This window comes from Anguilla anguilla, chromosome 4 (genome assembly GCF_013347855.1).
Source record: "Anguilla anguilla isolate fAngAng1 chromosome 4, fAngAng1.pri, whole genome shotgun sequence".
NCBI lineage: Eukaryota > Metazoa > Chordata > Actinopteri > Anguilliformes > Anguillidae > Anguilla > Anguilla anguilla.
The window spans coordinates 17,144,554-17,171,115 of NC_049204.1; the positions used below are offsets into that span (position 1 = coordinate 17,144,554).

A 26,562-nucleotide genomic window follows, 5' to 3' on the forward strand; every position below is an offset into this window, starting at 1 on the left:
TAATTAAACTGAGTGAAATCTATCTTAAATTAAAAAATTAAAAAATAATAAAAAACCTGAGGTAGCCTAATGCCTTTATCCTGCAGTGCACGTAGCAAGAAATATGGAAAAGAAGGAGTTAGGCTTAGATGTGCAGGGCCAAGTAAACATAGTGACAAGAAGGTTATTCCCAGTGAGAAATTACAGAGAAGCTTAAGATTTCCAGGTGCAGTGTTCAGTACACACTCAGAAGGTTACATTGATGGGCAGCAATGTTAATAGGTGAAGACCAGGAAGATCAAGAGGCAGAAGACAAATATCTTGCGTTGTATAGCAAGAGAAACCATCGTAAACCTGCATCATAACTACAGGATAATTCAATGTAACTAGAAATAAACAATTTCCCCAGACTTCAGTGAAACGGCAACTACGATCTACTGGCGTAAAAGCATGTGTATCTGTGAAAAAGCCCTAGGCGCCTGACCCCTGTTTATCCCTTGGCCAATCCAATTAATTGTTCAGTGGTTTACCTACACCCAGTCGCTGCCGACGAGTCTACACGTCAACCATTTCATAATCTTTTTAACTGTAAAAGAAAGCAGCCACTAAAATATCTGTCACAGCAATACATTTCTTCAGCCTCTTCAAATACCAGACTACTGTCTCAGTTATTTAACGAGCTTTCGCTTTTCAGTTATACCTCCAATTTCCCGACAGCCCACTGGCGGCAGAGTGCGACGTTCAGGCTGCTAGCAAGTAGCCAAGTACCATATTATCATTCCGAATGCAGCTAGCCTACTCAGATCAAAGGTATGATGCTTATTGTTGTATTTTATTGCTGAAACTGGGATATACCGTTTTTAACATTAGTACGCAAACGGACGAAATTGATTTCAGTTCAACTGTACACTCAGTGAAAACCGAAGGACAATTTATATGATAAGAATCGAGATAGCTAACATTTCTGTTGTCTGTACGCAGGTTGTGTATGGGTATAGCTAGCAAACCAGCTACAAAACTTGCGTGTAGCTAACTGAAAACGATGTGGTGTTTCATCTGATAACTATCTTCGGAACTCAGCTATGTAAAATTGACATCAAAGTTATGAACTATCTAGACATTGTATAACTAGTGGATATGTAAAAAATACCTCGTTAGCCAGCTAGCTAGGCATTTCCCTTTGCTTTCACAATTAAGACGCGTTGTGTGACTGAACGCGGATTAACTAAATGGCTACCCACTTTCTTTAAACACGATGATAGACTACATACATTTATTTGCTTCCTCGTCTTAGCCAGCCAACGTTTCACGAGTAAAACCAAAATCTAAATTCACGTCCTTAAAATTGAGAGGTGATTGAACGTCAAGTAACATTGCAGATTCAGTTCTAGTTTGTCGATGTTGGTAACCTAAACTTGCACGACGTTTAAGTAAATATTAGCTAGCTGGTCTATTTTGCTTAGTCGGACTTATCGTATAACTAACTACCATCTAGCTGAAAATTCGTAAATGTGCTTACACTATTTCGGTAGTACCAGCTATTAAGTTCATGTTGGGTAGCTATTAAAATTTTACTGTTGACGTATGATTGCGATGCCTATGAATCATCGCTAGTGCAAACTTAAAAGATGGTTCTCTTGGGAGCTAACTTCGAGCACAGGTCGTGGCTGAAATGCTGTGCTACCTCGCAGTATATCGCTAAAACTTAACTTATCTATGCAAATACGTTTCTCCACTGGTTCATTGTTTGTTCGCATAGCTAGTGTGTTTGAAATTAAAAGTCTTCGAGGCAACTTGCTAGAACCTAGGAGATATGTTTCATCTGCACTCATGAACTTACAAGCTAATGACATCTCCAACGATTGGCTGCATAATGAATTGAACTAGTAATGTTAGATAATGAACCTGAGCAAACCTGGTTAATTTAGCTAAAAGAAAATTCATGCTCATTGCGCCAGTGGCACATATTATCTACATTTAATTACTTTAGATAAATTTGTACCACCGCTGAGAATTCCTGGTGATCATTAGCAAATAACTATGTAACCCACGCTTAAGTCTGAGACTAGGGCCCAGCGCGCACTCAAAATGGTTGCTTTTACAGACCGAACCACTTGAGATATAGAAGTAGCCTATTTGTTTGCATTGTATTTTAGCTCGTGAATAAAATGTTTTCCTTTGAACATTATTGAACTGTTAAGTCTGCATGTTGCATGGAAATTAACCGAATTACTTTGTCTTGAGGGAATTGTTTGGCAATGCACATCTGCACATCTTAGAATCCTAGTTTTATAAAGCACCCAGAAACTCAAGTTGAAGTAATCTTTATGGCTAATCCTTGACTGAGTACAATTTAATTCAAAGTTCAAAGGCTTGATCATGCTGAGCTATAGCAATATGCTTGAGTGTTGGTACAGAAGTTCCCTCGGGTTTCCGTGGTGATCCTACAATGAGACTTCTTTGGCTAATCCATCAAACATGTTTGGTGATGAGCCTTTATTGTGTAACAGGAATAATTCTCAAAAGCAGTGTTCCCATGGCCATGCATTTTGAACCGGTAGTCTGTTTTTATGCTTGTGGAGTTAACAGGAAAAATTGGGTGATGTAGGCCTAGTAGGTTTTCATGCATTCCAACCGACACAATTGCAGTACTGAGGGTATCATATCTTTACCCAGAGCATTAACCTTGCCTGGTCTGAGCCCTCTGCCAGACTTACAACAGAGTTTTTGTTTTTATTTTTTTTAAATCATTGCTGACCATCACCAGTAATGAGCTGAATGGCACCAATAGAGGCATGACTCCCTGGTTTTGCACCACAGTATTGTTTTGCGTAGTTTGATTTTTTAGGTAAACCGTTAGGCCTACATAGATTGCAGATGATTTGTCTGAGCATGTTGAAATTCTTTGGTCAAGGTTTCTCACTGCCATGCAGATGAGTTTGCTAGTAAGGTTGTCTAGGCCTTCAGTATTTACTGCATGTATTAACACTAGGGGAGGAAAATTCTTAATCCAATTAATTTAATCATTATAGCTTATAGGCTAATTAAAGTATGTCTGGATGAATGTTTGAGTGGAACTAGCTTGTATTTGTTCTGTAATTTGGTATTTGAGTATTCTTGTAAAAGTCCTAAAAATAGAATTTTGTGTGGAAGCCGCCCCATCATTTTCCTTTTTAAACATGTATTCAAGAATAGATTGGATTTGCCATGTTGGACCGTCCACAGTTACTAATAAGTGCTCCTACTGTGTATATGAAAGAATGTCTTTTTAACTAAACCTGTTCTCACTTACTTGAATTTTAAAGTGGCTAAAATTTGTGGTAAACACTTAGCATATGCAGAGATCTAAGGAAAACTCATGATCAGGCTGTACATAGCACTGTCACCAGCTGTGCAGGCTGGCTTGTTAATTTTATTAGTCAGCTATCATATAGGATATCCCACTGACTTCCGTTTTCTATGTTGTGCTGAGTGCTTGCACATGCTAGACTGAGAAATCATCTTTTGTTTTGGAAAAAGAATCCTACCTTGCTCTAAGCTACAAACAGTAACTTCAGAAGAAGCTGAAATGCGAAAATGTAGGTTGACCAAATAGCGAGGTCATGGGGCTCCACAGTAAAGCACCGGTGAGATTTGCAGTGCTACACATAACTCTACTCCTTTCTGTGTGCCCCACGGGAAGACTGCCGATGATTTGCTGGTGACACAAGGGGCCAGAATAGGTTGCACTTCACATAGACTTTTCCTTCACTTTTTCTTTTTATTCTGATACAAAGGGTATGTATACACAAGAACAGTGACTGACTCAACACACACAATCTGGAGTTCAGACAAAAGAAAAACCTGTGAAGTAATAAGTGTAGTCTGAACACGTGGAAATGCACCAGGCTGTTTGAGGGAAAGGAAGTTTTAAAGACCAAACAAGTGTCTAGTTGTCACAGTATCAACACACAAATGTTGAAACAAGCTTTTTAGAGTTGAACTTTCTAATTCTAAAAAAATACGAGGCTTTATGGCCTGTATTCCTATGTACCCTTGCTTGCCTTTTTCTTCTGTTCAGTAGAATAATGAGGGTCATTCTTACTCTTGCTTCCTTTAACCCCTTAAACCCTGCTTAAAATCCAGAGCTTTTTGTAAGAATACCCCCTGTCTTAAACAAACACTGTTATGTCCAAAACAATGTACAGTGCAGACATGGTTCAAAGCTTGAAATAAAGAGCACATTTGTACCAAAATGGCCAAGTGCCCGGATCCTTCAGGAGTCTCACTGGGTAAACATACAGAAAATATTTATTCTGAAAAACAACAAAGAAATCCAAAAATCATTTTGTGTTGTCTTTATTCTGTAGTGATACCATGTAGGCTACTTCTGATACTGGAAACAAACCAGACAGCCTATCTTTATCCAGCCATACCCCAGGATGTCTATAACACCAGGATCAAAGTTAGGAATTCATTGAACAAAGCAGTTAAATTTCACAAGCATTATACCAAAGGTGAGCCCAGGTATTCCCAAAACCTCTCCAAATGGCACTCTTCAAATTGGACAATATAGTTTTTTTCCCAGCCATCTTCCACTTCCAGAAGCTACTTCTATCATGGGTGGAACCCTCTGGAACCTCACAAACCATATTCCTCTTTTTGGCTAAGCCCTGTATTTCAGTCAAAAGGTGTCCTTTTGGAGAGCTTCTGTGCACAAAACCTATTAATATCACACAGACTAACTGTCAAACTATGTGGTTTTCCCTTTTTGCGCTCTCTGACCTCAGTATGTGTGCTCAACTGTCAGGGGAAGGGGATGGAGGTAGCCCTATATTTTGCATATGCAGTCAGTGGCTGTGTGAAATGACCCAAAGCCACTTGCACTGCCCAAGACAGTGAAAGGAAGTTTTACATACAGGTGCCCATTCTTGATGCACAATATAATAATAATAATAATAATAATAATTAGACAAACAGTTCTCAGCACCCCTTGTTATCAAAGGGTATGCAAGCATACTTCGATGAACAAAGTCCTTTTAAACAAAAGATGGTGCATGCACAAAGCTGTACCTTGTGCGTTTTGCAAAACCATCCTGCAAGTTGCTGGTTACGCAAGAGAATATCTCAGCAATTATTTCAGAGGAAAGGAACTTGTAAACTGATTTGGAAATGTGCGGAAATGATCTTCTGGAATATGTATGCAAATAGCTTGTCGGTTATTGGATTGAATAAAGCTCTTGCAGAAAGTGGATTCTTGCTAACCCATGGGATGTTTGTTGTAAAATGTACAATCATGCATTGATTTATTTACGAAGTGCAGTAATAACAATTTCATTAGCCTATGGTTTCTTGAATTGTGTACTGCATAACTAGCTTGCTAGTTAGCACGGCTGTAAATTAAGCTGTGTGTTTTAGATTACTGATTGGTCACAAACGGAGAAACAATGACTCCAAAGCTGATCTGTAGTCTTCGTCTTGTGTAGATATCATGTTGTCTCAGTAAATATGTAGGTCAGCTTAATATTGTATTAAATGGGAATTATTCATCAAAAATGGTTGGGGGCGGTTTATGTGAAGCAAGAAAGTTCATTCTAGCTGCCTGTAATCTGTGCGTACTCCATGCATATGGACTTTTTATTTCCTCATTTCTGTTATCTTACTTGAGCTTAGTGATTTTTTTTCCATCTGTCCAGATTCTACAAATGTACACTTTCACCACATCATAATTAAAGTTCAGCTGCTGCCTCTGACATTTGACTTCAGAGCAGTAGCATGACAATATTCAGGGGTGGGGTTGGGGGAGAGAAGGCGAGTCTGGTGTTGCGTCTTTGTCAGACGAGACATTTCCCTCGTTGGTTTTGAAATGCTGTCTCACTCTCCACTGGGCAATGGCACTAACTAGCAGGAGAAATGATTTGCCGAGTGACTAAGCACTGCATGAAGCTCTGCTCGTTTGAGACTGCGGATAAAGTTAATGCAGATCGCTAATTGATTTCTCACATCTTCAGGTAGCCCTGGACCTCTCTCACAATGGGAGTTAAAGATCGCCCTCAGTGCTACTTTGATGTGGAGCTCAATCGGGAGCCAGGTAGGACATGTTTCCCGCCTTTTGTAATTTCTAGCCAGGTTGAAAATGGAGTGAACTGAGCGTTGATTGACTTCTGTTCCAGCTTTTTTCAAATTCTTACAATGAAAGTCCTTTTAATGCTACATTGTTTGTGGGTGTACATGTGCATCTATTATATTTTGTGGTATGCACTACTTGTGCATTGCTTTTCCAGAGTGTAATATCACGAATGATTGTTTTTCTTAGCTAATTGTTTAATTAACAAGAGGATTTGAAAGGGGAAGAGTAGATATCACACAAATAGAATGGATGGTAATGTCACAGTCACATCAGTTGACTTTACAACCATGCATTGGTTCTCTTGCATAATGCCACTGAGTAATTTGTCACCGTACCAAAAGAAGAAAATCAAACGTGAAAGTTTTTAAGCTGTTGTGTTCTCAAAGCAGGAGAGAAAAAAGGAGTGCAGGCCAGCCTGCTGTAGTAGCAGTGACAAAGACAGAGGCATTCTACCTAAAACTGGTCTGATATGCGTGACGGGCATGCTTGCTTTATTGTGCTGAAGTGACAGAAAGAAGTGTCAGACTTTAAATCAGAAACCAAAAATTCCTTTGGAAATTCATACTAGCAGGCGTGTTCCCTGACCTGCTTTGTAAAATAAGAATTTGTTTTTTTACAATTCTCCTAAAAAGGCCATTTTCCTGAGCTGCTAAAGTTTAACATTCTCCTAAAAAGGCTGTTTTACTGAACTGCTAAAGTTGATTTGCCTCTCCTGCCACGCTCTTTCAAAAGAACTCATGCCAACATAGCTGGCAGTTTTATTTTGTTTTCAACAAAAACGGTCTTTCTTCCTACTAGCTTGCAGAGGCTTCATTTGTCCTTCTGAATGTTCCATTCTGTCTGTCCCGTTGTCCTGCGTCTACCAGATTAGTGCCTCATGTAAAGGGCTAGACATCTCAATGGGAATTCTTGCACGCAATTAAATTAAAAATGACAACGACGTATCGAGAAGAAAATTGATTATATCAGCTATCGTATCACCCTCCCCATCTGCGATAGTACAGCGACAGTTAGTACCGTCATATTTTTGGAAGCGTGACAGCTGTTGATATGGAAATAAAACGAGGCTAAAGCTAGTGTTGTCGAAAGGACAGATGGATCAGATGGCATGGAGAGATTCATAAGCAGAAACCACCAGTGAAGGACATAATGTCAGTACCCAGAATAAAGAAGCGTTAGTCCTGCAGTGTTTTGGGTTAAGGCCCGATAAATGTTTTAAATGGTCGAACGGCTATTTTAAGGTAATAGTGTCAGTTATTATTTATTTTTCTCTTAAGAGATTGAAATAAACGCAGCATATCTAAAGAGATTTAATGTGATTACCTTCTCTCTCCTTTTGTTTTTAGTTGGACGCATTGTCTTTCAGCTTTTTTCAGATGTTTGTCCCAAGACAAGTAAAAATTTTCTTTGCTTGTGTACGGGTAAGTATATGAAGTAAGGTGTGCTGACTAGTTATTTTATTTACTAATATTTTGCTGGTAATAACTCAAAACTGAGCATGTCTTTGTGAGCAAATGTATTCAAGCTTGTTTAAAATCCTTCACTCAGACTTCCTTAAGGAAACCAACACAAACCCCCGTGCAGCAATTTGGTGTAAATTATTTGATGACGGTTCAGTGAAATGACGAGCAGGCATCTATTCCTTCCAAATATTACCCCAGACTAACCCCCCACTCTTCCCCCCCAACACCTCCCACCACCACCGCCGACATGCTTTTCCCAGCCCGTGCTGCAGGGCTGATGTAAATCTGCAGGAGGGATCAATACACCCCTCTCATCTTTCTCCATACCTGACAGAGGGAACGCCTGGCTGGCGAGGACAGACACAAGACCAGACCCAAGCTGCTATTCTCAGCTTCCTAATGGCTCCTGCTTGTCATCCCCCGCTCACCCCTCCCCCATCCCCAGCCTCTGCTTTGGGGACCCACCACCCATTTCCATGAAACCAAAAACCCACAAGTTGCTTGAGACTGCAAAGTTTAAAAAGCTGGCCATTAGCATCCCAAGCTGTCCATCTGCACTACCTTCTGTTCTGCCTTCAGCTAGAGAACAGCATGTCCCCTTCTGCTAGCATTGCGCTGTTCCACTGTCATCTCATAAATGTGCAAAATGAGTGCTTCCCTGCCTCTGTAGGTAACTTACGGCATGTTCGTTCAGGGGCTTTAGCTACAGGTGCCATTTGACTTAAAAAGATTAAAAAGGCTGCCTTCACCTCTAGGTGTCAAACAGTACTGTGATACTGTGAAGCACAACAGGAAGTTATAAGATGGCCGGTCATTTTTATTTATGCTTCTGTCTTGATTATGCCTTCAGTGGCTCCCTGTGCAACAATTAGGTTATTGTAATGGAAGCAGTTAACAGTCAGGCTCTACAATAGTCTGTTCTGTTTTGCTTAATTCAAGCCTGCACCTGCACCATTTCTTACAATGATTTTTCTTGTCTGCAGGTGAGAAAGGAACTGGGAAAGTCACTGGGAAAAAATTGTGTTTCAAAGGCTCCACGTTCCACCGCGTAGTAAAGAGCTTCATGATCCAGGGAGGGGATTTCACTGAAGGTAAGCCTGTTTGAAATCTCCCTTGGATAAATTTCATCACTCAGACAACCCCGTAAAGTAGGGCAACAACACAAGCATCAGTCTGTGCAGTGGTAGAGTTTCGGTATGTCAGACAGGAATGTTTCTGATATGTACTTGTTTATATATAGCCTTGTAGTGTTTCTAAACTCCCTCTCTGTAGACAGTTTTTGGTAACTGGAAACTTGCTGCAGCTTGCACTGAATGAAAGAAATGAATAAGAACTGAAATATAGTATATACACATGTCCATGGATGAGATGTGTTTCATTGGTTGGATTTTTATTTTGTTTTAATGGAAGTCTGGAATGTGGTATGCACAAAAACAAAAATATGGACACAAGCATGTGGCATGTTTGCATTTGTCACATGACTGGTGAGTGGTCTGTGGAATTGATTTCAGAGAACAGTGCTGTGGTTGTATCTTCGGCCACACACACAGGGAATATCAATGTGCCCAAGACTTTCTCTCCTGAGGGGCAAATGCACATATGCAGTGAAGTGCAGATCTACACAGTGACTTGACTTTGCTCTTTGTAGGTAATGGAAGAGGAGGGGAGTCAATATATGGTGGCTACTTTGAAGGTAAGCCGCCGAGTCAAATGGCACAGCAACATCAGATGACTACTTGAAAGTGTTTTAAATTCCCTTAGTGTATAAATAATGTAGATCTGTGTGCTTCCATCTTATCTACTTACGCATGATCCTGTTGTTGCATGGAAGGTTAGTATACGCATGGTTTTGTTATATTTTATTTTTGTGTTATTTTCACCTTTTCTCTTTTTTTTTTTGTCAGTTTGATGATTACGATTTTTTTAGCAGTTTTTTTTTGTGTTTTTTCTGACTCAGCATGGAGGTTAGGCAATTTTTTAAAACTTGAAATCTCCAATCTTCCTGCCTAAAATTTTCAACATATTCTTTTATTTATAGAGAGTGTGGTCTTATGCAAAATGAGAAGGTAAGAGATGTACACAGTAACACAATGCAAATTGTTTTTCTTCCACCCACCTTATCAAGAAAACGGGTTCAAACGTCTTCCATGGTCAATATGTGGATGGATATCTAAACTGATTGAAGACTTGGAGACATTTCTTTTCCAACCCCTTCCTCTTACAATCATTAGCTCTGTGAATTCACCTGGGGACATAGGATCAGTTTTTGTTTTCATGTACTAAAGCCTGTGTGTGTTAGCTTGGTATCTGCTAAATACCTTACAGCTCATATCTATTCTAGTCAATAAATGGATGGATGACTGGTCAGTCAAAACTAATTATTGTACTTAAGTAGAGACTTCCTTGGATTTGAAAAGTTATGGGGCATTGTTCTCTTATACTGTGTGGCTGCATGAGCTGCAACAGTCTCCCAGTGCTCTATCATAAACAATTAACCCTTTCTTTCATGTGAACTTATTGCAGCTTGAAACCTGTTGCAAATTAGAATTTAACTATATCAGTCACCAGTCAGTGTTTAAAGTGGATTTCCCTACTAATGGATTGTCAGCAAGAAAAAGAGCTTCTTGTCGATCATTCACACAGAAACAGCTTTCACTGAAATTTCTACCCTAAATCAACTGACCAGTTGGAAATTGGCAGCTTTCCTAGCATTCTTAGATTTAACTTGTTAAAATGGTTTATAAAAGTCACTTCTGACTTGTGAAAGTGACAGGAGTCTTGTAATAGCACTACCCATCTACAGGAAATGAAGGCCGTAGGAGACCTCATTGCTGTATATGTGAGGTTGCTGGCACACAGTGCACATGGTGGTTGTAGAAATGGTGCCGGATGTCCGTTTTTCAGGGCTGGTGTTAAAGTGGAGGTGGCTTGCCGCCACCGCCACTCACTCTTGATCTTCTCACCACCACTTGTGACTGGCGGCTGAAGGAATCTCACTGGCCTTTTCTCTTTCTGGACAGATGAAAACTTTATTCTCAAACACGACAGAGCCTTCCTGCTGTCAATGGCCAACCGAGGCAAAGACACAAACGGCTCCCAGTTCTTCATGTGAGTACCATTCAATTCGGTGTCAAGCATTTGAATGTGGGGAAGCACCATTCACTTGAAAGTTTGCAAAAACGTTATAATTTTTAACGCTTGTCGGATTGTGTTGTGAACGCAGTTGCCTTCTACTTCACTATAAATAAATGAGTGCCCTGTTAGATGCAACCACAGGGCACTGTACAATATGTTAGTGGAAATACATAGGTTGCATATTGCATTTCAATCTTGCATTATCATTAGTTGCAATAACTGCAGCATGTTGACATGTAGTTGAGTTGCTATATTGGTTGCACACATGCTTAAGTCAGAAGGTTGAATAACTTGATGGTGCTTCCCTGAGTGTTTTTTTTTTCTCTTTAATTGAACTTCTGGGATTTCTGGCAAACACATACATTACGTACATCATATTTTACTGAGAAACAGGACTCTAAAATTTCATTGAAGCTGTATCGAAAGATGGGTATTTGCATTTACTTGTGCTTTAGAAGTTAAATGCCTCCATCTGTTCTTTGTGATAACCCCCAGAAAGGATTCATAACAAATGACGTGCACAAGTGTATATATCTTTAAAACTCATTTCCACTGAGGAAATCTACATTTTGCCTATGTACAGTGAAGGGGGGATTCGCCTCAACCAACAAATGAAAAATAAACTCATTGAACTCAGTATTGCTAATCCTTAAAATGTTCGGTGAGGAGAAGATGTATGGTACACCAATTTCCTTATAGAATTCCATGTGGCATGTGAAATTTGTGAGTCCTCTGTTTCTCTTTAGATTTGATAAAAAATTTTTCCAACTTGAGGAGATTTGGCTAAGTCCTCCATTTCTGTGCTGTCATTTCTAATGCTCTGCATAAACCTCTTTGTATTTGTGATATGCGGACAATTTCCAGATGCTTACTGCTTTTTTCCCTCTTGATGTATGTATATTAAACAAGAATAAACAAAGAAACTTGGAGTCCTTTTTTGCCAACAAATGTATTACAATTTTTCTCTTGCCGTTTTTGTGTAAAATTTACAGAAACTCTCTAGCATCCTGCTCTTCCAAGGTAAAGTGTCACTCTTAAGGCTGTGCTTCTCTCTCCTGTGTATTGATGATTTCTTAGTTGCCTCTCACCATCCTTCTCCCTTTTAAAGCAGAGTGCCATTTGAATTGGTGTGTATTTTTGAGAAAGACTTGAGGACTCAAAGTGCAAAGAACAGAGGAATTTAAGCCTAAACTACACCAGCTGTTCCAAAAAACTTAAAACACTACACAAAGCTGATATATCTGCTTACCTGCTTAAGTTGATTCTTTAATAATGCCAGACCCAAATATATTTTTGCACGACTGGTGAGCAGTGGACAACTTTGCTTTACTCTTTGGTAGACCTAGGTGGGTCATACGCAGGTGGCTTTTTTATTGAATGTGAAAATTTTTTAAATTTTATGATTCGTGTTTTGGCATTTAATGTTGAGGACACATTTTAATCCAGTCTGGAACAACACATTGACACACATTACCATATACCACAAATTTTAAATTTCGATACTTAAATAAATTTGCCATAAACATGTTCCATCTGCTCCCAAACATGAACCATGTGGAAAATGAAGTCTTTGCTTTTCAAAATATACTTTTTAATCACGCAATTCTGTGTAAATGAATGATGCAAAATTATGAATTTGAAAGTTATATTTGTATTAGTAGTTTTTGTATTTCACAAGTGCTTATTCTATCCATTTTCTTCTATTTCTCTATGACCCCGTGACTTTTCATCCATTTTGCTGAAATAACCTGGGTGCGTGAATATCCCGACAACAGCACGACAAAGATGGCACCTCATCTGGATGGGTATTTTTTCCTCTTCTGTCCATTTCAGCCACTGCATATTATTCAGTTTGTGTTTTTCTGTGACCTAGTGGAAATTACATGATATTTCAATGACAGGCCGGGGTTATGTCTAGGTAATGCCTCAGTGTCACTGATCTGCAGTAATTTCCAATTTTGTATTCACCGATTCATTGTATACACACAGTGTGTGCCGTTTGATATGCTTGTGTGGGAGTCTAAGGTGCCATGCCAGTAGACTGATAGCACTGACTTTAGACTGTCCAAAACAAGTACCCTTCTGAAACCCCCCTCTTTTTGCCTGCTGCAGAGTTCACGTGGTCTTTGGTCTGGTCATCTCCGGGTTTGAGGTGGTAAAACGGATCGAGAGTCTGAAGACCGACTCCGCGAGCAGGCCCTACGCTGATGTCCGGGTGGTCGACTGCGGACAGTTGATAACGAAGTCAGCCAATGACGGTGAGCCTTTCCTCCACAAAGCAAAATGCCACGTCCTTTCCCCCACAGGCTGCGGTCACATTCTTCAGCATTTCCTACCTACATTTATCTGCAGTGAAGCAATTGTACTCCCTCGGGATAACACTGTTGCGGTTCAAAAATGCAGGCATGCATACATACATGCACACACATGCGTATAGTTAGGATTCCCTTTCATTCTGTTTCATTGCCCATGTTCTGTATGAGTGTATTTTTGTAGGAGGAACTGAGGGCACACTATCAGGTCGCGTAGCATGCTAGGCTCTTATTAATCACATTTCCTTTTCAGAACTGATAAATGTATTTTTCAGTGTATTGTTAATATAAGGGAGGCCACTGATATGGCAGTATATTGCTGTCCCAAAGGTGCTGCTATTATGTGAGCTTTCTCTAACCTTTCGTGTAGCTATATTTGTGTGCTGTCAACGGCACAATGCCGTTTTCTTTGACACAGTTTATATATAGGACTGAAGGCATTCAGCAGGCATACATTAGAACATGTCTTGGCTGTGACACGTCTGTTTTGAAATCACTGGCGTACAAATAACCATATGTTGCTCCCAGTGAGTCTTAACAGTGTGGGCATAATGTTGCTTTTTAGATATGTTTGTTTAGATTGACTTGTTCACTTGATCTTAATTGCAAATTTTAGGCGGGTATGTTCTGCAGAACAGATTGCAAGTGTGAGCCCAATAAACCGTAGTCCACTACGATGAATCATGCTGACTGCATGTTTGCCCTGTTGGTTTACATGCTTTTTTCTCATCACTTTACTCATGTCTGATGTATAATGCAGTCACTGTACCTCACAAGGTACATTGGGAAGAAAGAATCATTGGGAAATACTGGCTGTCCTAAGTACCATTGTCAAAATAAACAATGAGTTTTTATTGGTATTAGGAGCATGCTGTTAATTTAGCCTTTTTGCTCTTTCTCTTATAGTGCTCGAAGCCAAGAGGAAAAGAACATCGCATTCAACAGACTCCTCCCTCAGCTCCTCCGACTCTTCCTCACACTCCTCTTCCTCGGAGTCAGACAGCGAATCAGAGGAAAGGCACAGGCGCCGCAGACGGAAGAGGCTGGTCAAGATGAAACGCTCAAAGAAGAGAAGGAAAGAATTCAAAAAGAGGGAGGAGAGTAGAAACCAAAGTCAAAGGAGGTGAGTCTGTGCTTTCATTTGCTGAGTTTTGTAAATACAGTGACTGAGTATGATTTGGTGTTGAGTCTGATATTTCTAGCCTATGCAATAATGGGATATTTTTATCACTGCATTCCAGTCAACAGTGGATGTAAATACCATTATAAAATGTTGAAAATATAAATCCTTGTACATCTGCTAATGTGGACTGTTGATTTTGCTGGCTTTTTTTGTTTGTTGCTTAAACAAGCAGTTTGGTTATAGTAGGCCCTGTTACCTCATACAAAAATCATTTGGATCTGGTTGTCATGTCACTGAATTATTATATTTCATATTTAAAAAAAGACTTTGCATAAAAAGTTGAATGCCTGTAATGGATCATGCCTTGTTGTTTCATATTTTCCTGCAGCTGTCCCGAGGAGGAGACTGGCGATGGGGATATGGACAAGGAACAGAGCAAGCGAGAGAAGCCTGTGGTTCGACCAGAGGAAATCCCACCCGTGCCAGAGAATCGATTCCTGCTTAGGAGGGACATGCCTGCTCAGGAGGAGAATCCTGATACGTTAGTTGTGGTCTTCAGTTCAGTTTGAAGCGTGACAACCTTTTTGTTTTATTACATTTCTGCCCAGATTATAAGAGAACTAAGACTCATGAGAACTAAATTTTCATGAGAACTAAAACTATATACATATATGTAAAAACCTATTCGTTGAGCAAATTAGGCTGTCGATTCAGTTTCTATGCTTTTGTCAGTAATTCACAATGAAATTTCCATCAACACTGCAGTGCTTTTTCAAACTGCCAAATAAAAATAGCATTTGTGTTCCTCAGAACCCAGCAAGAGGCCTCATCGGTTCCAAATGACCTCAAGCCAGCAGTCACAAAATCTGGGCGGAAAATCAAAGGCCGTGGAACAATGGTATGTCCGTTCTCCTGGCTGAATGCAGTTTTTTGAGATAATTGTCTGATCATGGCAGTGTTGTTGCGTTGCATTTGGTCAGTTTAAACCAGGATCAGGATCAAATTATTTACTCACGACAATGCTTACAATGTGAGGAAAAAATGTCCCAGTGAGGAACCTTCTGTTGTTAAAAGATCCATAATATATAGGCAAGTCTGCGATACAAAAACAAATATGAACTAAAACCCCTGCAAGTGTTTTCTGTCCCTCTTTGTCTTCTGTTTGCTTCTTTTCCTCAGTATAACTACCAGTCTCTCATTTCATATTGTTAGATTAAATTTTCATCCTACAAAAGCAAACATTTGGTGTTGACTTCCTTGAGTTTTGATTAAGGTAATCCAAATCGCAAAATTCAATGGCAGAATCTGTGGATAGGGGCCATTATAGTTATTAGTGCACCACAGTTTTGTTGATTCCCGTTACAGAGATATCACACTCCACCTCGGTCTAAATCCCGCTCCGAGTCTGAAGAAGACAGAGGAAGCAGTGAAACTCCACCTCACTGGAAAGAGGAGATGCAGAAAACTAAGACGTACCAACCACCTAGCATAGAGAAATGGAGTAAAGGAGACAAGTATGCAACATTTCCTTCCACATCTGGAAAAACTTTTTATTTATTGTTTTTTGTGAAGAGTATCATCTGCCATTTGTATTGTACTCTTGCTTCAAGTGAATGTTTTACTCAATAACAAAAAGAAAACGCCTGTCTGAACAAAGACACAATTAGATTTGCAGCTGTTGTCTATAATTTTAATGCCAGAGATTTAACTTCTGAATTTTTTTTTTAAACATGGGCAAGCATTTCCAGTGCCAAAGTGAAATCCTATTTAATTTGCCTAGAGTCTGTACTGGTAGGTGATGTTCTTCCCACTGAGGGTGTAAAAATTTTGACTTAACAGATTGAATGACCATTATTCAAGCAGATGGGACAACAGAAGTGTCTCTCCGCGGTCCAGGTCCTGGTCGCAGGATTACTCCTCTGACCACAGCTCCAGTCAGCACCACAGACTCAAGAAAGAGAAGAAGAAGAAGGCCAAGCACAAAAGGAAGAAGTCCAAAAAACACAAGCGACATAAGACATCCAAGGGAAAACCCAGAGAGTCCCCCCTCTCTGAGGGTGAGATGTCAGCCTCATCTGGCAGGAGATCAAAGCTGTCCAGCCACCTGGAGAGAAGGTCACGTTCCTCCTCTATCTCCAGACATTCCTCCAGGAAAGTGTGGTCAGGGTCTGAAAAGAAGTGCCGTTCTTCCCCTTCTACCAGAGACTCTCGGTCTTACACTAGGTCTAAAAGCCGATCCTATTCCCTAAGCCAATCAAGGTCACATGGAAGAACAAGATCTTCGTCAAGGTCACGTTCTCGGTCACGCTCTCGGTCACGATCTCGGTCGCGCTCTCGGTCACGTTCTCGGTCACGTTCTCGGTCAAGGTCACAGTCACGGTCACGGTCAAGGGCCCGTAAGAGGAACATATCAAGATCCCCTAGACAGACTAAGCTGAGTGAGAGCATCAAACCAAAAGCAGAAGCCCCAGTGCAGGTGGTAGTTAAAGGTGAAAGCAAGCCAGTGCCTGCACCAGCTGCAGAGAGTGCTCCGGTATTGCCTTTGAGTGACAGTCCTCCGCCTTCCAGATGGAAACCTGGACAGAAGCCCTGGAAACCCTCCTATGTCCGTATCCAAGAAATAAAAGCAAAGGCAGTGCCTGCTGCCCTCCCTCAGCTGAGCCATGTAGTCAAAAGTGCTTTGGAAAGTGAGCGAACGTCCTTGAAGCACAACCAGCATGACAGCTCTGAGAGCGAGAGGAGCTATGACTCCAGGCGGTACAGCAACAAGGGTCGAAAACCTGCACGGCGGTCGCACAGTAGGTCCTCCAGAAGTAGATCCTACAGCAGGTCGTATAGTCGCTCCAGGTCGAGGTCACGGTCCCCAGCCAAGTATGACAGTCGGTCTTCATCCTATAGCCGGTCCAACGATTCATACCGTGGAAACGAGGTCAAGAGGAAAACAAGCCTTGAAAAGAAAGGGAAGAAATACAGGACACACAGGAGGAGTCCTCACAGTCCAATTTTGGACACCCATTTGAAGAACAAGAATGCACATAAAGTGAAGCGGAATTACACCTCTCCGTCCTGTTCTGAATATGCTTCTGATAGCGAAAATAGCCCGATTGACAGAAACAGAGAGAGTGATACTGTGTCCAAGGGGCCACAAAGTAAATTTGACTCCTTGTCAGAAACTGGCAGCCTTCATACAACCAATCAAAAGAGTGACAAACTGAATAAGGCTTTATCATTGGAAGACCCCAACATTAAATCTGGATGGGACAGTGACAGTGACAAGTCCAGAAAAAAGACCAGCGTGAGTGACCAGTCAATTGAAAACCATAAACCTGAAGTGAAACCTGATGAGAAAGGTGGAGAAAAGAAATTCAGTCGATGGGACTCGGACAGTGATTTTGAGGGTGCAGCAAAAACATCTACAGCTGCAGATTCAAAACACTCATCTGGTAAAGAGGAAGGCGAGGCCAGTTCTGAGTCTGAGAGCGAGGGCCACGTGTCTTTGCACAGCAAGGCCAGCAAAGTCACAGGTGAGGCATCCTCCACAAATTCTGAGACTGACCTAAAGAAGACTTCTGAGAGCCCCCCTGGTTTTGAGGAAAGCCCTGATAAAGGCAAGGTGTGTGAACGGCACAAGACGAAGAAGAAAGCCAAGAGAAAGCACAAGCACAAGAAGAAGACCTCCTCAAAAGCGAGATTGCATCGATCAAAGTCCAAGACCAAAGCCAAAAAGTCCAAGAAAAAACAACAGAAACCTAAGGAGACATTCCAGTGGAAACCGCCACTTGAAGAGGAGGAGGAGGAGGAAGCTCCAGTTCTAGAGCAGCGCATTAATCAGAAGCATCCTGCGGTTGTGAAGGAAAGCCCTTTAAAAACTATCAAAGGAATTACTCCTAAGTCCCAAGGTGTGGAATATGAAGTGAAAACAGAGAAAAACCGCAAACCAGCCAAAGAAACTTGCACATTGCCAGCAGTACCTTGCCAGGTGGAAGAAATGCCTGAAACTACCAAAAAGGGGGAGAAATTCAAAGAACCGGTTATAAATCCAGCTCATTTGGAACACCCTGAAATGACCCACAGTAAAAGTGATGCTGGCAATTCTGAGTTACCAAAGATTTCAGGCCAGTCAGAACCCCCTGATGATTCTATGGAGATATGCACCCCTGAGCATGACATCCCTGAAGTGATCAGTGAATTGTCAAGTCCTTGCCTGGTCTCTGAACCATCACAGAATTCAACTCCATACATTGATCCCCTGAAGAATGCAACAAAGGATGGCGGTTGTCTTCTCCCGCCTATTACTGAGGAGTGTCCTCCTGCTGTAGCTCCAATTTCAGTTCAGAATTGTGGGTCAGGGGAGGAAACCGCCGCTAGCAAAGCTGCAGCAATGGTTGTGGACCCGAGATGGAAACCCCTGCGAGGGATCTCTGGTCTGCAGCCAGCGAACCCCAACTCTGTTGGTGCACAAAATCCAGATCATCAGGAGCAGAATGACGGTAAATCCCAGGGCCTCAGGATCGAGATTAAGACCAGAAGTAGAGTTCGGCCAGGGTCCCTGTTCGACGAGGTCCGCAAGACAGCCCGTCTCAACCAGAGGCCAAGAAACCAGGAAAGCTCCAGCGAGGACAGGTCCCCCTCTGCCTGCGACAAGGGCAAGTCTCGCAGCCGATCGAGGAGCAAATCCCACTCCGTCTCCACCCGGCGGTCAAGGTCCAGGTCCAGGTCACACTCATCCAGCCGCTCCAGATCCCGATCCAGAAGCTCCAGTTACTCCTACAGGTGGGTCTCATACAGGGACCGTTTCCCTATTTATCTGTGTTTGACAGTAAGACCTGGATTTAATCATTTCAATTTAACTTTGGTCCACAAAAAAGGGCAAGCGATTGAATGGAATGGCATAATTTTATTTTAATTTTGACAATTTATTTGAAGGCAATATTGCAGGGCTTTTCTTGAGCCGAACAAGAGTCGCTAAAGAACAAACGTTTGTCAGCAAGCTCTTGTTGCATTTTGAGATGTCAAAATAGTGAGTGAATTTACCAACTGGACTAGATGGGGATATTGATGGGGGTGAAATGAAATGTTTATGTCACACACAGACACTTAACTGACGATATTCCTTCCAAATATCAGTTAATATGAGGGTGAGACGATCCAGTGTGCTGCTTCAGTCTGAAATTCTGCTTTACGTGCTGGCTGCTGCGATTTTCAATTTATAGGCCCATGCAGAGCCAATCGAAAAGAGCTTTACTGTGCCTGCAGTCCTGATTATCTATGGCCCTGTATACATATAACTGCCCTTTCCTACAATTGGCTCATATGAATGGGAGCTGTATTCGGAAGAGCTCCTTGTCACTTTAGGTTTAACTCAGCCTCACACTTCAGGTTTTGCATACCTGTCCTACTGGTCTGAAACATTGAGAAAAAAATGTGTACTATAAGGATATTCAAATTTTACTCAATGGTCAAATTATGTCTTATATATACTGTACTGTTTAATTTTATATTTCATATTTTCACTGTGTAAGTCCCAATAATTTTTAATTTTAGCAGGCATAAGTTTATTCTTTATCAGAGGGCCATTTTAAAACTATAATTATTGCACAAAAATATACCTCAAGAACAAAATGAGATATTTTAAAATGCTCAGTCTCCTCCAGCCTTACGGATTGATTTTGTGTCGTATCTCTCTGCAGGAGCGACAGCCGGAGTCACAGTCGCAGAAGATACAGCAGGGGGCGCTCTCGCTCTCGCAGCAGCAGCTCCCAAAGTCACAGGTGAGCACAGCAGTGAAATGGACAAGAAGGAATAAGCAGCACACAGAAAAGCTGTGGGATGACTCTGGCTGCTGGTTACAATTATTATTTTGTGATTGATTTAGATTGCCTGATCTAAAGTACTGGAACTGTGTTATGTAACTGCACAGGTCAGGCTACCACTTAAAAAACATTGAATTCAACAATGTTTTTATGCAAGTGTTTTGACCTTGAGACTGAAATGGAGGATGAACATCACAAGCGCACAATTTGATAATGATGCGAACGGCATTTAATATTGCACATTCAAACAGATGTACTGTACTTCTACTGATTACAACACTGAAATGCACTCTGTACATTGCATGTTTCAGTGTAGAATTGTTTTGTTCCTTCAGCCGGACGTACAGTAGAAGTAAATCCAGAAGCCGGTCATATGATCGTCGCAGAAGGTCCAGGTATGCATGTAAAGCACCATCTACAAGCAGGTTGTAACACCATGCATTGATTTGGACATTTTTCAGAGAATTAAAAAAAAACTAAAAAAACTTGACTGAGGCAAATTGGACAGAACTGGAATATTGCTCCCTGACTTGACAGACAATATCATATTAAGTAATTGCGTTAAGTAGCTAGCAGTCAAAGTCGTAATGATGGTCAGTGCTTTTATATTAATTGCGTGATTAGGGCTTATGATTGAGTTGTAGTTTTTAAGAATATGTATTTAAAGGCAGTGCTACAGTTTTTATATTCATGTTGCTTTTTAATTCAGTGCAGCCTTTTGTCCCCCGTCAAACAGCGCAAGGATTTTCTGTTTTTAATGTCCTAATATGGGAACGTCTGTGTGTGTGTGTGTGTGTGTGTGTGTGTGTGTGTGTGTGTCATTCAGATCGTACTCGTACGACAGCTACACCAGCCGCAGCCGGAGCAGAAGCAGCAGGAGGCGGAGAAGTGAGAGCTACAGGAGCTCAGACCGCAGGTCCAGGTACGAACGCAGCGTGCGGCGGCTCAAGCCCTGCAGTTAGCCTTCCCGTGTATTTCACCTGTATCGCTGCTTCTGTACGATACTCCAGCTTAGATCCCAACTTACCAGAGGTCTGTCTGAGCCCTTTTCTTTATCTGCTGGTTGAATATCAAGCTATTTTAAGAATTCAGATTAGCAAACGGTAAGGGTCATATTCGCAACCTGATGTGCCTTTCTGGTCAGGGACTTATAGTAATTATGGGACCACTTCATGCACAAGGTTATCTGCATGTGGATGCAATACCCTGTTTTTCATGCTGTGGTGTGTTATTTATTGGGTTCCCCCCCCCCCCCCCCCCCGTTTGCTTTTCTCTAGGTCGTATCGCTCTTACAGTGCTAGCGACCGCAGCTACTCGAGACGACGCAGTCACAGCAGAAGCAGTAGGTACAGCTGAGAAGTGTCTGGGAGACGAGGGGTCCTTCCGGCTTTAGCCTGCTTATGGGGCCCATGTAGTTGATGAGACCTTTAAGACATTTAAAATATTTCCTAATTTAATGTGCCTTTGCTTTGAGAAGGCAAGGTTATAATCTTTGTAAATACTTTTATGTACATCTAGATTTACAAATGGTTTTTATTTCCCATGTCCTTTAGTTCAGGTTACTTTTTTATTGAAAATGTTGAATGTACAGTAAAGGAAAGGATCAAATGGCATGTAACAGATGACACCAAAAGTGCATCATGCGAATCCCTGGTTTAGAACTCAATGCCTTAATCAGCTTCAACAAGCAGGGAAAGGGGAAAAAATGATGGTAATGAACTTCTGTAGTGTTAACACTAGATATTGGATATTACATGCTTTCATTTCTGCTTATTTTTCTTACAGTGCTGATTTTTCTTTTATGAATGTAAAATAAATGTCTGATGTGATGTCTGGATCTTGCTGTCACTTCTTTCTCGGTCTCGTTGGCAGAAACTGCTGTATAACACATTGCTTTTAAATTTAAACTCAATAAAAGCTTTTGCAGTTTTTAAATGTCTTTAAGTGGTACATGTCGAGGAATAGTCTTACTCAATTTATGACTTTCATAACTCCTGTTTTAAACTGTTACAATACAGGTGGCAGGTAAGTTTGTGCTTTTTGGTGCCTAATTCTTCTAACGTTAGTGTCATTCAGACTTTTTCATGGTGGGCATCTCCAGACCAGCCCTGCTGGCATTCTGCTCGTCCTCACTGGTGACCAAAAGGAAAAACTGCGCCCTCATGCCAACCTGAATCTGTTATTTTTCTGGGTCAGGGACACGCCAGGCCAATGACACTGTTCAAACGAATGCTCTCAGCAGGAACAGCCCAGGAGTCAGCTTCACTTAATCGCACATGGCAATGTTTACCTTGCGTTGCCATCATAGGTTTGTGACATGAGTTTTTGTGTTTTTCATGTGCTATTATCATGTATGAAAACATTTAAACGCAAGCAAAGACTGTTAATATGGGCAGAATCTTGTCAAAGTGGTGTAACATGGCATTGGTCTTTATTGAATTTTTTAAATTTTTTGTGTAGTCATCTCGAATACATTGTTGGACAGTAACACACACTGTATAGTCATCTTCCTGTTTAAAGTAGTGCGGTTCTGCGCGGGCTGCAGACAAACTGCTTATTCCAGTACATGTTTTTGTACAAACATCTGAGCTAGCAGCCAGTGCAAACGACCAATAAAGAGGTCTACCACCCATGAATCTGGAGAGCTGCAGGGTCTTTTGTTTGGTTTCACATTGACGCCCACAACCGATTCAGACCCAAGAAACCAGGCCAGGTGAATTAACTAATCAACAGCTATAATCGATCAATTAAGTGCAGAATAATACTGGCTGTCCAGGACCAGGGTCACAAACCCCAGCAGTATAGACAGAGTTGTCCATCTGGTCATTCTGGTGTGCCTGATTGAGTCAGTGATGGTCTGCATTCCTCACTCTTTATCATACATAACTTAATGCAGGCTGCATAGGCCACATTTATTTTTCCCTGCACGATTCATTTTTAATTACTGAATCTGACTATATGCAAGGAAGACTATTCACATTGACTAAAAATATAATGGTATCCGGTGTCAAAAAAACATTTTCCAAACTTGGTTAACTTTAATTAGCTAATATTTTCATGCAGTTTAGCATAATGGTATCTTTTTTTTTTTACCTGACAAAGATTGTACATCCTCAGGACCATCTGGTTAGTTCTGAGGATTCATAAAGGTGTGTGTGGTTTAAATTGGCACAGACAGTTTTTGCCTGAAATATATATATATATATATATATATATATATATATATTTAATTACATAAGTTTGTGATGACCTACCTGGCTTTATATTTCAATATTGCAATAAAATCACTACATGGTTATATTTGTTTATAGGAAGCTGATGGATACACTACATCAAGTACATCACTTGAACAGATTTCCTTGAACTCCACCTGCCTTCACCCTAATTATGAATTATCTATGCACTTCAAGCAATCCATCAGACTTTATTTTTATAGCGCATCTCACAGAATTTGCAGTGTGCTTCAAAAACAATAAATGGATGATAAAAAAGTGGTCATTAACTCAATATCAGTAAAGCAATAGTGATGTAAATTATCCATGACAATAGTGACAATACATGATAATGATGCAAAATATAATATATGACCACATGGTGATACTGTGATACATTTCCTATGCTACAGGATTGTGTTGCTTGTCCTTTGGCAAATTATATATACACTCCTATACAAACATAAATCACTGCCTTTATATTACATTTAATGGCTGTTTTAAACTGAATTTAAACTTTCTGTGTACACTTTGTGTAATGTACCTGTCAAAATGGTTTAAAATTAATAGTTCATGTCTTGCCAGAATTTTATAATGAATCATTTTTTTGTAAGGATAAATTTGTTCTTGGTCTGGGACTTTGTTCACACAAATTAAAGACATTTTATTAATAACACCACAGCTTTCTACGGTAATAATGGGACTACAAACTGAACTGAAATATGTATTTCTTTTGGTTTAATTAGAAGGAGTAATATTAATTTTCTAGATTAAAGTGAATGAAATTGGAACAAAAAGAATTATTAATGATTCTGTCTAATTCCTCTTCCACATTTCCTTTGTACAAGAACAAGCAAAAAGAAAGAAAAAAAAAAGATAAGTGAAATTAAATTATTGATAAAGTTCAAAACTAATTGAGTTTTTTTTTTTTTTTTTGCTTATTCTTTGATGGCATACTCATGCAACCAAGTGAACCTCTGGTAATTCTTTCTTTGGAATTATCAGTGGATGTCTACTTCTGGAACTGATTCATTTAAAACTTCTGTTGGACAGGTACTGTAATGTATAGCTATTTAGCAACCATGTTTGCAGTGTTGCTTATATTAGTACAACCTAAAAGCTAATATGCATGCAAACATTAGAAAGAACCAGACATCCTGTGATACAAGGACCTGTCAAACAGAAGGTTCCTGAAAGATTGTTTTAAATTCACTGGAAAAAAAACATCAATCATTATTTAGGAGTTAAATCCTAAATAAGTCCAATCGGGTTTCTCCTGTAACTGGGTGTGGTAGGTTGAAAGTATAACAAGGTCATCAGCAAAGTCTAGATGTTGAAGTGGTGAAAACAAAGACTCCATGAACATCAATACCTCCAAAACTCAAGCACTCAGCACTTATGTGCATCAATAACACCTCGTTGATGGTAAACCTTGCAATCATGTTGAGGATTTCACATGCCAATGGGTTATCAGTAAAGACAATGGTGTACAAAAAGACATCAGAGCAAGACTTGGTAAAGCTGGGGTGCATTTGCTTGATTTAAGACCCATCTGAAAGTATAACAAGTTCATTTTAAGGATCAAGATTGGTCTATATTGCAACACTGTCAAATCTGTCTTGTTGAATGGCTCAGAGTGCTGGCATGTCATTAAGATTGACCTGGCAAAGAGAGAAGCTTTCCATAACAAATACCTCAGGTTTATTTACCATATCTTCTGGCCCAGCACAATATGAAACAACATGAAAACTGTCTTCCGGAGTGTAATTAGTGAGATCAAGTGTTGATGGATTTGCTGGCAGGGGCACGTTCTAAGGATGGAGCAACACAGAATCCTAAGATTGCCCTCCCTTGAAGGGGAAAGCCAGGAAGACTAGCGGCAATATGGGGAAGAACAGTTGAAATCAAACTGGTTGAGATGGGTCTCACATGGGGTAAAAGTACAATACCGTACATTGCCAAAGATAAGAATAAGTGGAAAAGACTTGTGTTCTTATGTACCACTCAGGACAAAGAGGATACATTTTAAAAATTATTTATCAGTTGTGAATACAATTTTTAAACACTGCAAAAACTATTTGAAACAACACATTTGTTTTCAAAAGATTTAATTGAGCAAGTAAAAAAATTATGTTCACTTCACCTGCCCCCCTTTTTGGAGTTTTGAAGTTTGAATAGCACCTGTGTATTGTTAACTTTATCTGGGAAGAGGCTCGTCACTATAATCAATTGATGAAAAATTACAACTGTCTACAAAGCTGGTCAAGTAACGTGAGTAAAGTCAGTAACTTCAGCAACAGGCATTTAAAAATTAGCTGTAGTTAATTTTACATTTGCATGGGTCGGCAGCTGTATAATCCTAAAAACTCTAACTATGTTTTGATTAGAATGGGTACATTTATAGCTATACAGACAACGCTTGAACATGCATAAGTGCACACCATGTCACATTAATTCTTTTTAAATGTGTGTCATTTACACTCTTTTTGGAAAATACTTCATCTGTCAATGAAAGCTTAGATTTTTAAAAAAAAGAACGATAGATAGTGGCCAAAAAGGTGGAAATGCTTGGGTAAATGAGGGACAGAAGGTAATTGACAGAAAATACTTTCATGCAAGTTTGGTCCCTGAGTTAATTTAGCAATTAACATTCCAGCATGCACTGGGCTGTGTACAAAAAGGCTGGGCAAGCTTGGTTGCCTATATTATGACTAGTATGGTCTGAACATGAGACATCAGTGACTTTGAAAGAGGGGTGATTGTTAGGGCATGCTTTGTAGGAGCTTCACTGGTGAAGAAGAAGCTTAAATTGTAGATTTTTTATGAGGAACAATGAGGAGCTTTCAGCATTGAATTCTGAAGTGATCACATCAACAGGAAAACTGTTTCTGTAACTATGTGCTCCTGGATTGTGATGTCTGTACATTAGTTTTGGGTGCAGATGGGGTCAGATGAATCGGGAATTGTCCTTCAACATGTTCTTGACAGATTAGTAGGTTTGTTGCACATGCCTAAAGAAGCCTACAGGCCTGAGTGTTTAGTTCCAGCAGAGAAGGGTTCTGGGGTATATTTTCCGGGAATGGTTTGGATGCACTCATTCACTTAGAACGGGGGTGTCAAACCAGAGTCCTGGAGGAACAGTGTCTGCTTGTTTTCTGTGTTTTTAACAAGTGATTCAGTCACTGATTGGCCAAAGAGTCAAAACTTAATTGGCTGTTGATGGAAAGACAACCACAAATACCTGCAGACACTGCAGCCATCCGGGACTGGAGTTCGACACCCTGGCCTTAGAAGGCAATGTTGGTGCTAATCAGTGCCTCCTGATTCTAAAGGATCACTTTCATTCCATGGTGCAGCATTTATTTCCTGCTGGGATGTGTCTTCCAGGATGATAATTCCCCAATCCACAGAACACA

At 40.4% G+C, this 26,562-nt stretch overlaps 1 protein-coding gene across 4 annotated transcripts; it reads left to right on the forward strand.

The window, feature by feature from the left end:
• The first annotated feature begins 577 nt into the window (after positions 1–577).
• On the forward strand, positions 578–21,865 carry nktr (natural killer cell triggering receptor). 4 transcript variants are annotated; one of them, XM_035412973.1, is made up of 17 exons: positions 578–789; positions 5,970–6,049; positions 7,435–7,509; positions 8,535–8,642; positions 9,200–9,244; positions 10,572–10,659; positions 12,462–12,491; positions 12,799–12,944; positions 13,905–14,121; positions 14,510–14,662; positions 14,932–15,019; positions 15,487–15,635; positions 15,985–18,894; positions 19,812–19,892; positions 20,270–20,329; positions 20,761–20,856; positions 21,212–21,865. In XM_035412973.1, exons 2-17 carry the CDS (start codon positions 5,992–5,994, stop codon positions 21,288–21,290), a joined length of 4,383 nt encoding a protein of 1,460 aa, XP_035268864.1. In that variant the 5' UTR covers positions 578–789; positions 5,970–5,991; the 3' UTR covers positions 21,291–21,865. The 4 variants fall into 4 exon arrangements, with proteins under 4 accessions (XP_035268864.1, XP_035268863.1, XP_035268865.1 ...); XM_035412972.1 differs by having other exon boundaries at positions 579–789; positions 15,961–18,894; XM_035412974.1 differs by lacking the exons at positions 578–789; positions 5,970–6,049; positions 7,435–7,509; positions 8,535–8,642 and adding an exon at positions 9,590–9,617 and having other exon boundaries at positions 9,222–9,244; positions 15,961–18,894.
• The last annotated feature ends 4,697 nt before the right edge of the window (positions 21,866–26,562 follow it).